The following is a 14,104-nucleotide window of genomic DNA, read 5'->3' on the forward strand; positions in this document are numbered from 1 at the left end:
TATGACCACTGACAGAAGAAGTAAATAACCACACACACAAAAATGGTTTAGGGACAATTCAAAAAGCACAAGGTGTTGACCTGGCCTCCAAATTCACTCGATCCCAAACTGATCAAGTATCTGTGGGATGATCCACAGAGGACCTTCCCCTCAACCCATAGGACACAAAGACCCCCACTAACAACATCCTGTTCCCAGACACCACAGGACACCCTCAGAAGACACATGTCCATTCTCTGATGAGTCACAACTGTTTTGAAAGCACAATATTAGGAAGGTGGTCATAGTGTTACGCCGGTGTATATTCTTCTTTATAGGGGATAATTCATTCTTGCCCTTTCAGCAGATTAGCTGGTGAAGACAAGACGAAGGAATCGAGCACATCTGTCGGATCAACTGATTTTGAGCCCCTGCAAAAAAATGTTTTCCTAAAGCTGAGAGGCTACACTCAAAGTCCACGACTTAAATACGCCCAATCATATATGTAGCTAACTGTAAAAACATATACACAGAAAGATTACAGCTGCAGTTCTTTGGTAGCATGAATTTCTTTTTATTCTGCCTCAGGGGAGACTTTTAACGTGCACATACAAGTCTGCAGGGAAGAGCAGCAGTGTTGGTATCTACAGTAATCTGATTAAAGTCGATGCACTGAAGCTCAAATGAATCGCGAATGTGCACTGTGTCACTGACGAGGAGCAGATAGAGCATTTGACAAAGAGCATTTCAGATGATTTATAGCAGAAGGAGAGCAGCTTTTACAGAGTCTATTGCAGGACTTAAAATAACCCCCAACAACACGGCTAATGAGCAGTTACAAATATCAGCCTCTCGAAAGTAGGACATTTTTCATTTTCTCTCTTTCTTCATCCTCAGTGTTTCCTCTGCTATTTCTCAGTATAACATGGAGAGGAAAAGCATCTGTTTGAGGAGGAATCAAAGGTGATGCTGCAGGTAGCGCTTAGAAACGCATGTGGTGCTGAAAATATGAATTTAGACCAGATAACGTTTTCTGGTTTTCTGGTTTGTGGTTCTACACTGAGACAAAATCGTCGATCACTGCGGTCTAATGAGCTGCCTGTGACGCTGTAACCTAATAAATCTGAAAGATTACCGCCTCAGTGTTCAGTTAACATTAAACCAACAGAGAGGCAAGATGTGGGAGATGTAATGATATGAATGAACCCAGTCATAGTAGCTCACAACCAGCTGTTGCTGATGAAAGATTTCAGAGTGAGAGTAAATATAAAACAGTTCAATAATGAGTGAAAGAACCCACACTCTGTGCCGTCTCGTTTTCCTGAATGTGTCGTTCACTAATGCGTGAATCAATGCGAGTATCGAGTATCGTAGTCGTGCGACTGCCACATGAAAGATGTGACCGCCTGCCTCTTTCTCCGTGATCGATCATCGCTACAACAGAGGCCTTTATGTGAGTTACGTGTAGAATCGATGAGAGCTGACGCTCGTAGACTGATGATTGTGAGATAAATATCTGGCAAGGTCAATACTGATAAATAACCAAAAACAGGTGTGATTCTGATGTTTACTAGCGCCAGTGTAAAAAATATCTTGAACCTACATGGAGACCTATTAATAACCGAAGACAGAAGGCTCAGAGGGCTGTTATTGGGCCACCGTATGTGTCGTGTCGTGATTCAGTGGGGAAGGCCTGACATGTTCTGTGTGACATCACGGGGGATGACAGCTGCCTTAGTCAGAGTATTATGGGGAAGCCATGTGTCCACCAGAGACACAGAAATACCTCAGTCACACCTCATGAGTGAGACGTCCTACCTGCATCTCAGTGCTGATCCTGAACGACAGCGTCCGACTAAAAATGGGATCTTTTCCTCCGCATGTCACGCGGTTCAGTACTGAACTACATTTATCGACGTCCGTCGTGTATGTCTGAAGAAAAACGCAACAGGTAGACGCTCTGTTCTCAGTATTAAACTAAATGCAATCAGTCACTCTTACAACGCATAACTGCTGCATACTGTACTCTAGCTAATAATATGTAGTTTTTAATTGTGACGGAATGGAAAAAGTGGTTGAAAACTACAAAATATGCAGGATATGGCCAAAGAAAATGTACCTAACAAATGTTTACAACTCTTACTTTACAAATGACTTTAGAATTTGTGTGATTTGGATATATTTAATACAATAGAAATGAGGTAAGAGTGATAATTAATTTACAGAATAAAAATGGCCGCTAATTGATTGGTTTCGTGGTCTTTAGCCTGCCGCACATGCCAATTTTATTATGGGCTACATTTCAACCTACACAGAGAAAGAAATTGGATCAGTTGTATTTTGTTGTAGACAAATAGACAATTCTTGTCTATTGCTCGGTCGACTTCTTTGTTGTGGTCGAGGACAAGTGAAGGTGGGTGGCTTCATGGCAGAAAGAGCAGTTTACATCAATACTTATTCAGTTTAGGGAGAAAAAGAAAATGCAGGGGACACGTAATGCCCCCTGGGAAATGTAGTTTATGTGCCATAAAGAGTCATCAGAGGGGACTCCTTGTGAGAGCTCCCTGTACAGCCTACGAGTAAACTCCTGCTACGCCAGAGGGGAGTAGTGGTTCCTGTCCCACTTAAAGCTCTGGGTCTATGTGTCTATGTGCAATACAGAGCTAAGATGACTGTTGTATAAGAAACTATCACTGTCTGTTGTTTCAGATTTGAGCCACTGTGTGCTGCTTGAATAAAGACATGAACTGTAAATAAAGTTTAACTCCCCGATGAATGAATGTTACGCTGCCACAAGTCAAAAAAAGCTGTAACTGTGACACTTCTACCGCTTTCACTTATGTCGCTCTGAGGTGCATAAACATTTATACACAACGCTGACAAGTTGCACCCCACAGGCCAGGGCCGGAGTACACAGTAGACGGTGGTTAAAAGCTCCAGGGCCTAATTTCACACATAACTGACAGATTGTGTTTCCCCACAGGAGCTCTGAGTAGGTAAGAAAGATGAGACACACTTAATTCACTCGGCAGCAGAGAACTATCAAATCTTCTACTGGACCAAAAAAAAAGAAGAAGAAGAAGAAAAGAGTAAAATAGATTTTTCATAATTTCACAAATATGTAGTGCAATTAAGAAAATCCCTTCTGCCCCTCCAATCAAAGGCTTTTATAATTCTCTTTCTACTTACCAGTAAAAGCACCAGGAAGTATGTCTTTAAGCGCCTTATGGCACAATGCTTGTAGGATTACATTTCACACTCAAGATAAGAACTCAGACTTTTGGTCAAAAGTGCAACTGTGTGTCTCTGACGTACCCTGTGCTGGGGGAGGAACGCCTCTCAGACACCTGGTACATCCCCCTTGTGCTCCCAGAGATGCTGGAGTTTCTCTGGAGAGAGATACAAAGAGGACAGTTTTATGAAAGAGAGCATAGAATAGACAAATAATGATACATAAATGAAAATATGATGAGCATAATAAACAGTCATTTAAATGGCTGTTGCACTCAATGATATGAACTGAACTCTGTCATGACACCTAATGGCTAGAAGTTTCACATCATTATTAATAGCATTTTGCATTCAATATCAAGCTATTGAAATAGTACACAGGTCCCAATTCATTATTTTATTTCAAATATCAATTGCAGGGAAAAATGTTTAAAAAATGTCCAATCAACTAAAGATTTTGTGACCTTTGCGGACCCCCTGTTGAAGACCTATGGTCTAGAGTAAATGCTGACCAGTTAGACAACAAATAAATAGTGGAGAAGGAGCTTGTTAGGACTTGTAGCATCACTCTATATTAGAAGACACACAAGAGAAAATATAACATGTCAATCATGGAGCATGAACATAATGCATCCTCATTATTTGACACTTTATGTTTGTCATTTAAATAAGATACATTCAAAGATAACTTGTCATGGACCAATGGACAATCTGACAAAGATATTTTCACTGGATGGTGGTTTCAGACAGAATTTCTAAGTCGACATATTTAGGACCATAAACAATCCTGCTGTCACATCTGTGGCTAAGTCAACACCGTGATCTGAAAGCGACAAAGGTCTGAGATCTACTGTACGCAGTGGAAAGACCTTGTACGGAACATTTGACAAGTGAAAACCTGTACAAAACAAATTTATAGAAGGGAAACCAGGGACGTCAGCAAAATAAAACATCTAGAGCGGATTATGAACGTCCTGTGTCGTGTCAGTGTGCTCTATGTGTCTGCATGTGCTTCTAGTTCTGAAACCAGGTAAAGATGCTTAAACGTAGTTGGTTGTAGTTGCGCAACCGACTCTTCTCTCTCTATTCGCATGAGAGCAAAATCCCCCGAGTCACAATTTTACCTCTCAGAGCTGCCTGTGCACTGAAGTGTGCTGCGTGCCGTGTTTGTACGTGTGCTTGTATTTATGTGCGTTTGAAGCGGTGCCAGGTGGAGCTCTGCGCACCAGACCGGCGACGTGGTGCCACAGAGAGACAATGTGCACGGACACAAAGACACAGGCGCTCCATCTCTGCCTCTCCACTTCCCTCTGCGCCGCTCACGCAGCTTGTTTCTGGCCTGGTGCCAGCAGAAACAGACCGTGGAGGAAAAACAGGCGAACATCACGCGTGGCTCTCATTCCTGGACAGACTGTCGTGAAAGCGGAGCAGGGAGCGCTTCTTCAAGAAATGGACGGAGGTAAAAAAATCCATAAGTTTTGCTTAAAATCAAGGATTTCTCTGTTCTCTCGTCACAAAGCCAACAATATATCACACACTAGAGTCAAATTAAAGCTTTAAATGTGTTATTTGCTGTGAAGATAGATGTTGGAATGGGTTCAGGTTAGACAGCGGGCAGGAAACAAGTCATCCATCCCCCCGCCCCGCTCCCCCGCCTCTCGCTGTCACTCTTAAAACACCTCTGTGTCTCCTAGGAGACAAGGGGGACCTTGCTGATGCCATAAGATGAGTGGGGCTGTGAAGGTGTGTGGTTGGTTGGGTGACATCTCTGGGCTTCCCTTGACACTGGGACAAGGTGCCAAACAGTGTGCGACTTCACGCTTGTACTTGTCATGTTGATTATTCACAGTGCACAAGAGGGAACGAGGATGCAGACGTGAAACGGACCAATGTTTAAATCCATGGACAGAAGGGCTAAATTTAGACTCAGGTCAGTCGAAGCTTAAACGCCTCTGAGAGGAAAATGCATATTTATTTTAGGGGTTTAAACCCAGTCGCCGGCGTATTTGGATTAAAGTAACTGACAATGGTTTGCTGTATTGGCAAAATTCAAAGTGTGGCTGAACACTGGGAAGTTGTGCTTTTGTCTGGAAGACCTTTGTGACGTCTCAAGGGTATAACTAACTTCGGTTTTACCAACAAATTCCTCCCAACCTGCAGCCGTCAGCAGCAGTGCGTCATCATTACCGTAATTCATTTCCAGGAAGTGCAACTTCCCAGTGTTCTATCATTGTCTATCATTGAGTTACGGTAATTAAAATAACACAAGATTTTATTTTTTTATTTTTTTTATGTGCAGGCGGATGTTTAGGTCTTAAAGGGCTAATAAATAATACCATCACTACCAGCAATAGTACCAGACAATTAAGCCTTTACATCTTTACTCACTGTCATGTGTGACAATGTAAAGTTAATCAGATGAAGATGCTGACGGCGTCCGTGCCCTCAGTGATAGTGATCTGTGGAAGAGTTCTGCTCTGATAATAAGTGAAAAAGGAGCTGTGAATGTCTCTCAGGCAGATCTGTACCACATCACATCTGATTAAAAAATCCCGTTGAAACCTTGAGCGAGAGCAAGGGCCTGTTTCCATGGCAGCATGCGCATTTGTGCAACGTGAAGCAGGTCACCTCTTTTTCTAGAAGTGTTGGATAATAATTTGAATACGTGACATTTTAAGAACAGGCCCCGCCGGCTTCTTACATTTTTCATCATTGTGTAATAAGGCAAAGCAAAGATGAAGAGAGTTCAAGTACTTAGCCTTGAGACAATGAGCTGATTTCTAGTTTTCTCGGCCAGAGCAAGCAGAGCTTCTTTTTTTTGAATGCAAAACTAGGAATCAAGGAATCAAGCTTCACCTCGTAAACACAAGTCCTACTTTAATAATCCTCTGGTGAGCCAGTGTCACCTCACGACAAAATATCTGCCCCTTAGTTCCAGATAACATTAGTAATAGTAATACTTAGTGAAAAGTTTGAACTTGAAAGTGTGAAACGAAAGTAGAAGCCTATTTCTTTGCTCCTACATGACGAAAAAACAATTAGTCAAAAAAGGAGCGAGAGTTTTGTCATTTTCATTTTCAAAGTTTCAGTTTCATTTGCATTACTATGAAATTGAATATTGTATTTAGTTGCTGCTAATAACACATTAATGTTAATATAAAACAGAAAAAACTCAATTTCACGTCGAAGTATTCACAGGAAAAGAAATGGGTTTTGTCCATAAGATTAGCCCTCACCGAAATGTCTTTCAAGTTAAACTGTATTTATGTTTCACAAACAAAACCACACAACTGTTACTCCATGCACTTGAACTTAAGTAGTAGTAAGCTGCTTAACGACGATATTTTACTCTGTACCCTTAACTGTGGAGGCTATTTTATCTTCTTACTTTGGGTCACAGTGTAATCAGCCAGGTTGGAAAGTTTTGGACATGGACACATAAAGTGCACGGTGAAAACAAAATGCGACGGTATTATAAAAACAGATAAAAATCTGATGCCTGCAGGAGGAGAAATGTAGAAACCTGCAAGCTCTACATATTAGCTCAAACTGAACCAACACTCGTTTGGCAGCAACTTCCATCTTCACAATTACTTGTTCAGACTTATTAAATGAAATAAAAACTTTTAAAAATGTGTCGTTGCTGCCCTTTGGCTCTGTGGAGTAAAGTGGCCAAGGCAGACAGTCATCTTAAAGGCTATTATGGGATCGACCTGTGGTCCCATTACTGTGGGACGTTATTCAATATAATCAATGCTTATGTACTATAAAGGGATCACAGTTACCATTTTGGGAAATAATACTGAGTAAATGCATGGCGTACACAGTATGGAAGCTCAAATGTGTCAAAAACTGATCTGAAACAACATTTTTCTGTTGCTTTATGCGCCAGGGGCAGTTTTTACAGTAGAAGACAAATGGCTGCCAAAGTCCCGTATTAAAAGCGTGTTTGTACATACACAGCGCAAAAAATCCTAACCTGGCGTCCGTTGCCCTTTGAGGCCTGCAGGCTGCAGCGTCCCAGGCTGCCGTTGGGCGTGGTTCCACAGCTGCTGATGATCTGCAGCTGTTTCTCGGCGCGGTCGGCGCGGTCCAGCAGCTCCTCGATGAACTGCTGCAGGCGCACCTTAGCGTTGGCTTCACGTGCCGCCGTCTCCTGGAGGAACTGGTCAATCTGGGCGACCTCCCTGTGGGCAGAGTGGGGAGGAGGAGGGGCAGTGTTAAAGGGACACCATTTAAACCGCACGGTGCCAGGGGGTCGGGGTCGAGGGAAGGAAAATCAGAGAGCTGCTGAGCCTTTATGCGAACACCTCTTTCTTGGTGTTTTTTCGAAAGCTTCTCTTACACACACACCAGCTGTTCTGCACTTTTCTGCATGGAGGACCGTGCACTCGGAAGGCAAACACAAATGGGGAGAGAGCGGGAGAGCAGCTGGATATTTATACTGCAGACGCAGCAGGGCCAAGTTCCCATCATTTCAAAGGACAGTGTGTTTCCCAGAAACAAAGCAGGAATCCAGTTGTTAGTAGCTGTGTGCAATCTGCTCCGTAAATATTTCTTACTTTCGCTGCAGTGATTCGGCTCCGTCATCCGTAAACGCAACATGGGAAGGAATAATTATGCGTTCCCATGGTTTCCTAATAAAAACTCCCAGATGTTGATGCGATTAGTCACATCGTATTAACTCAACAGGTTTAAAGATGCATTATGAACTGATGTCTAGCATCACAGAGAGGGTTTGCACTGACGGGGACGCGCCAGCAAAGTATAAATTAGCCTAAAGGAACAAAACCTAACGTCAGAGAAATAATGAAATGTTCGGTGACATCTGGCACCAGGACAAAACGTCAAACTATAAACTTCGGCTGAGTGATGCGACTTCGGTGTCAATGCTGGAACTCTGTTCATCGCTTAAACTCACAGCAAGTGGTTATTTGGGCACTTGGGGGCAGCGGAGACAAGCTGAGCGTACAGTAGATCACTGACGTAGCTTTGAAGTTGATATGGAAGTTTTTAACATTATCATTCGTTTGCAGTCCAGTTTCTGGCCACCTGTCCCTAACCCTAATTTTACTTGTATTATGTCAGTAACACTTCAAATTGTCTGAAGACGCTTTACAGAGACGTAAGAGCTGCAACAGATGAGCTGAATACATATTAATTGTTCCTATTACTCATCTGATGGATAGTTTTCAATAAATCCAACAATTATTAAGCCTATAAAATGCTATTACATTCAAGGAGCGGGATCCGGCAAAGCTTTGCAGCCCATGCTGTCCGACGATAGTAGTTTATTTTCTGTAGATCTGCTACGAAAAAAAAAGAAAAAAGAAAAAAAGATTCACTACATGTTTAAGCAGCATCCAGACAAACCCTTAAACATCTGACTGGATTATTTCCCGTCTCTTAATGGGAAGCAGCCTCAACTCTTTCCACAACTCCCCAGAAGTTTCAGGCATTAATAAACAGCCTCTACTAGACTGTCTCTACAATACAGTCTGTATCTTAACGAGGTAATTCAGCCATCTGACCTTGAGAAAGCCAAAGGAACCATTAAAAAGGTTCAGACCATGACTGCAGACGTGAAATGGGGACATGAAATCTGTGTCGCTTTAGTTTAAATAGGATTGTGATCCTGAAAAAAAAAACAACAACAAAAAAAAGAGCCAAGTCACATCAGTTTAGATACTTCCATGCCTAATAAATGTCAAACATCCACTGCCAGAATCAGGAGTCATCCCAAAGCAGCAACAATGAGTCGACTCCAAACGGGGACATTCTGAGGTAAAAATAGTTTGGTGTCTGGCACAGTTAACTTTCCTCGTCTTCAGGCGAGCATTTCAAAAACACCCCGTGACTCCAGAATTAGCCACGGTGGCTGACTGCAAAGCAGAAACGAAAGAGATATCACATCTGTGTGTCAATAATCAGTGGATCAGCAAATAATGTAAAAAGGAATGTAGCAGCTTCTCCACGTGATGCAGTGTGATCAATCCTGTCACTTTGTAGCTGCTCATAATGTCAGATTATATCTTTATTATCCGAGTCATATGAAATTGGGTGTAAAGTGAATGAAAGAGACATATTACTATTACGACACACCTCACTGAGGAAAGTGAGTAAAACAGAGTGAGAGGTGGCTGAGTTTCATGCACATGAACATAACGAATGGACAAAGGCTAGTACAAAGCTCCTCCCTTTAATCTGGATTAAAGGTTTTACACTTCTCTCAGTCTGGAGGAACCTTAAAGCTGATTTCCTGACCACACCTGAGTGCAGCAGAGCCCCTCTGGGAACACAACACTGTTGTCTTCATTTACTTGCCAGTTCTAGACAGACTAGACCGTTTGTTGACTTTACTGCAGGTTCACGATGCTTTCATGAAGCATCACGTCAACCAGTCACTGATCACGTGACAATAACAACATGGACGCCTGTGAGAAGACAGGTGAGGAGCTCAGTGGGTCGTTGCAGCAAACTAGCAGCGGTTCATCAAGTGTCACTAAGGATGAAGCCCATTGTACCGTAACGTGTTCTACAACCAAACATGTTAGTCACTACTACTGCAATGCACACTCATATGAAAAGGTATCCCCTAACGCTAACAGAGGAGCGGTCCAAAACCTCTCAAAAGCACTAAGTTAACATCTTCACCCAATGTCATGAGATAATAGAGAGAAGGAGACTGCAAATCACTTTGATTGTCAAGTTATTACTGTAGACATTAAGCTGCTACACATGGAGAAGACTTCAGAGGTATACTGCATTATTTGAACCTGGTAACACTATCCCATCTTACAGCGCACTGTGGAGTATTGTTAAATGCTACTGATGGTGCTGAGCTGCAGCCAGTTTTTACACTTAGACGTAGACTTTAATGGTCCACGAGGGATATTCCTTGGTCATAGTAGCTTAGTGCGCAGTATGCACAACATGAGCCGTTTGTTCTCAGCACGTATTCTGATCAAGAACATAGACAGATTTCATCATTGCAAAGCATTACTTGCTACTGCGCTTCTTACTCGTACATATTAAGCTTCATTGTTGTAACATGCAGTTTATTTTGAAACAGCACAAGAAAGGTGGTGATTCAACTGTGTCAACATTGGGGAGGTCGTAGTTTGTGGTGCTGTTAAGTTGGATTGATTTAGGCTGTGAAGAGCAAACAACAGATCTTAAAAGATTTAACCTGACAGCTGAAAAATGTCCAGACTAAAGCAAAACCAGCCCCATAAAACCAACGCAATGACCTGAAAGATGCTAAGACGATGTCTAGAGCTGAGAACAAACAGAGCCAGGTGATAACGCCCTGTTACTATAAGTGATCACTTATCTACAATGTACTGTACTTACCAAGGTAAGTCGGCCATTTTGTGTCCTTTTTGAATTTATTTCAATGCCTTACGTTGCTTTTCTGTGTAGAAATGTGCTGCACAAATAAAATTGCATTGAAGAAATATAAATTATATCTATATATGCTGTAAATCTGAAAGTGGGAGACTTGTACTTCCAGAGAGCTGAGCATCCTTTGGTCAAGGGGCGCTCCAAACGCTGACGTTGAAACAAAATCCCAGTTCATACATTCTCCCCTGTTCTCTCCCTGTCAGGCCCTGGACTGAAATTGGAATGAGACAGTTGGTAGATGTAGCAGTAACCATGTTAAAATAATGCGAATTAGAAAACTGCCTGTGCAGATTAAACCAGTGAATCATCCTCCGGTATATGATGCACCGCATTACACTTAATGACTCCAAGTATCATTTACTTTGATTTAATAATTAGAGCTGTAATAGAGCCGTCTAATAAGATGTATCATTAAACAGACATTACTCTCAATGCTAATAAACGCAGACCGACGGCTGGTTCAGTCTCAGGACTTCTAAGACGGTCATTGTTGAGCCTGGTTTGTACGGTACCTCCCTAAATTAGCATGTTTCAGCGTCTGAATATTCACACATCTGTAGATTGTTTTAATTAATTATTCAGCTGTGTCAGGGTTTTGTTTTACTGGACTTTCAGTCTCTCGCTGTTTGAGGAAGAAATCCACAGATGCGGCACTCCTCCGGCCAGACTAACCACTCGACAGAAAGAACCTCAGCATGAAAATCCTGCTGGAGGAGGACGGTAATCTGGTGTGAGACTGAAAGAAGGAGATAGACGGTAGAGTGTGGCCGGCAAGTGAGAAAATAAAGGAGGACTGAAGCTGATAGATCGCACAAAGAGGAGGGAAAGGGCACAAAGACTGTGAGAAAAAAAAAGAAAAAAGAAACAAAGCAAACAGAAATCCGCAGCCGTGTGGAAGCAGAAAGCACAGGAGGTTTGACGAAGGAATCCAGATTTCCACTCACACACACACCTCTTCTCTGACAACGTGACTCAGTCACACCTCAGGAATAACGCCTCGAGGTGACAACACGCGACCGCGTGTTTGCTGGGGCGACGAGGGAGCTGGAAAGAGACGTCTGCTCTGGCTGGTTATGTGTACCATGGAGTCACATGTGGACAAACCAGAGTGAAAGCTGGTATTGAACAAAAGAGGATCAACAGAGAAGAACATTTTAACAGACCTCAGGAGGAGGAGGAGGAGGATATTAGACTGTGAGACCAAGAGTCCTCTGCGCCGAAACCTTTTAAATGTAGAAAACCACGTTCATATTGTTTCTTCACTGTATTAATCATTTTAATCATCTTGTTGCACATTTGGCTAAATTGTAAATATATGAGAAATCATTGAAGGTGCATATACACCGATCAGGCATAACATTATGACCTATCCGTAATATTGTGTAGGTCACACCTGTGCCTCCAAAACAGTTGTGACTCATCAGAGAATGGGTGTGTGTCTTCTGATGGTGTCCTGTGGTGTCTGGGAACAGGATGTTGTTAGTGGGTCTAGGACTTTGGGTCCTATGGGTTGAGGGGAGGGGCCTCAGTGGATCAGACTTGTACCAGTGCATCCCACAGATACTTGATCAGATTGGGATCTTGTGAATTTGGAGGCCAGGTCAATGTCCAGATCCAGGATGCGAGAAAACTGTTTGATGAGATGTTTAACAGGCTGCAGGTAACATCTCCCTCTGCGCACACACAGATACACATGTTCCCCTTCTGAAACCCACACTTAAACAAATAATTCTAAATTACATCCACACAAATGTCAGGTCCATAGGTTTCCCAGCAGAACATCAGATTATCACAAGATGCTCAATGTTATTACTTCTCCTGTCAGTGGTCATAATGTTATGCCTGATCAGCGTATGTAAATGTTAGTGTAAGTATTTATATGTTGTTGTTGAACCGTTTAATAGTGTAATTGTTGGGTTGTTTAAAAAATAAAATAAAAATCAAGCATCCTCCTTTTATAGTGATAGTTTGCAGCACATAGTGACGTGCTCCTATAGAAAACAGAAAATGTAAGAAAGTGCAGTTTGCTGTGAAAGAAACCTTATGACAAAGTTAGGAACTATTGCTGCTGTGCAGGTACTGGTTTCTTAAAATATTTTACACCTTAGACTATGATTGAATTCCAAAATACAGGGGCTCATATTTTAGGAGTGTTTATGAAACAACTCAAACTCATCATTTAATATGGAGCGCATACGGTGTTTGGCCAAATATGAAATATTTCTTTTAAATGAATAAAACGATTTACAGGTCTGTGTTACCTTATACTCACAGGTCTTCATCAACTATATGTAGCACACATAAAACATACTGTTAAACATATGATTTATCCACTCACTGCACTCTCTTAGTAAAATATACCTGCAGACACAGTAAATGATCAACATGATAAAGCATTTAGAAGCTAGGAAGCCAAATATATATCTCTGGATGTCATGGTTCATTGGGACTTGTTACGTTTCCTGTTTTATTTTGTAATCTGTTGCCTCCTTGTGTCACTGTTAGTTTTACTTATTTACTTTTATGTATTTATCCCTGTCTTTTTCTTCTTTGAGCGTTATCTCCTCTCTCCTTCGTTTTCGTCTCCTGTCTGGACGCTTAAACTCCTGTCGAATTTATCCTGCCTAGTTACAGCAACAACACCGGTTCTGTACGTTTCATTAAATTTACTCTTTGTTTTCCATCTTGCCTTGACCCAGGTGCGTCTCCACTTTTTGGGGAGACGTCCAAATGAGATAATACAACACTGCAGATCAAAAACAAAGCTAAAAGAGAGTAAATAGTAGAATTACGTTCATTAGGTGACCAAAATCAACCAGTCTCTGTTTATTAGTCTTACAAATTTCAAATTTTTTTTTGTCATAAATGTACCTAAATGTACCACTAGAAAAAGACCAAGAAGCAACAGTTCAGCACAATGTACTGATATACACATAACCTCTGATTAAAAATAAAATCATGCCACGTTTGCTTTTGCTGCTCATTTGCTGTTAATGCCCCAAAAATAAAAGCTCTGCTGCTTTCTCCCATGAGACTGGGATAAGAGGCATGTTTACCCGATAAGTGTTTAATGTCTGTTCTTTTAGGCTCTTAAAAATCTACTCTAGTCTTGATAAATTTAGGCCTTCAAAGCCTAAAGGGAAAAGCCTCAGACACGGTTTTACTTTAGTAAATGTATATAAATGGTCTTTGAAGACCTCAGTAAACGTCCAATGCTGCTGCGTGCGCACAGAGATACAGTATAATGAATAGCCAGCCATGTTTCATTTCCCTTCTGCTTAACGGCCATAACAAATAGTCCAATACAGGAAAGATATCCAGCTGTAACAGGCGTGATTAATAAGGCACGGTCTCCTGAAGGATTCAGTTTAAATGGTAATTATAATTACTGGTCAGGCTCTTTTCTCAGTTGTCATCATCTCTGGCCATTAATTCAAAATAATACCTCATCAATATGTAAGAGCAGAGAGGGCTGGCTAAAAAGGCCCGG

General features: G+C 41.7%; 1 protein-coding gene across 2 annotated transcripts in view; it reads right to left on the bottom strand.

Moving 5' to 3' along the window:
- fbxo41 (F-box protein 41) overlaps positions 1-14,104 on the bottom strand; it is a 43,398-nt gene that overhangs the window by 9,901 nt on the left and 19,393 nt on the right. For both annotated transcript variants that reach the window (XM_047579168.1, XM_047579166.1), the window contains exons 4-5: positions 7,190-7,397; positions 3,295-3,368 (exon numbers count right to left, since the gene is read on the bottom strand). In XM_047579168.1, the coding sequence (XP_047435124.1) occupies positions 3,295-3,368; positions 7,190-7,397 (282 nt within the window). The remainder of the gene's footprint in view (positions 1-3,294; positions 3,369-7,189; positions 7,398-14,104) is intronic.

This window comes from Mugil cephalus, chromosome 2, assembly GCF_022458985.1.
Source record: "Mugil cephalus isolate CIBA_MC_2020 chromosome 2, CIBA_Mcephalus_1.1, whole genome shotgun sequence".
NCBI lineage: Eukaryota > Metazoa > Chordata > Actinopteri > Mugiliformes > Mugilidae > Mugil > Mugil cephalus.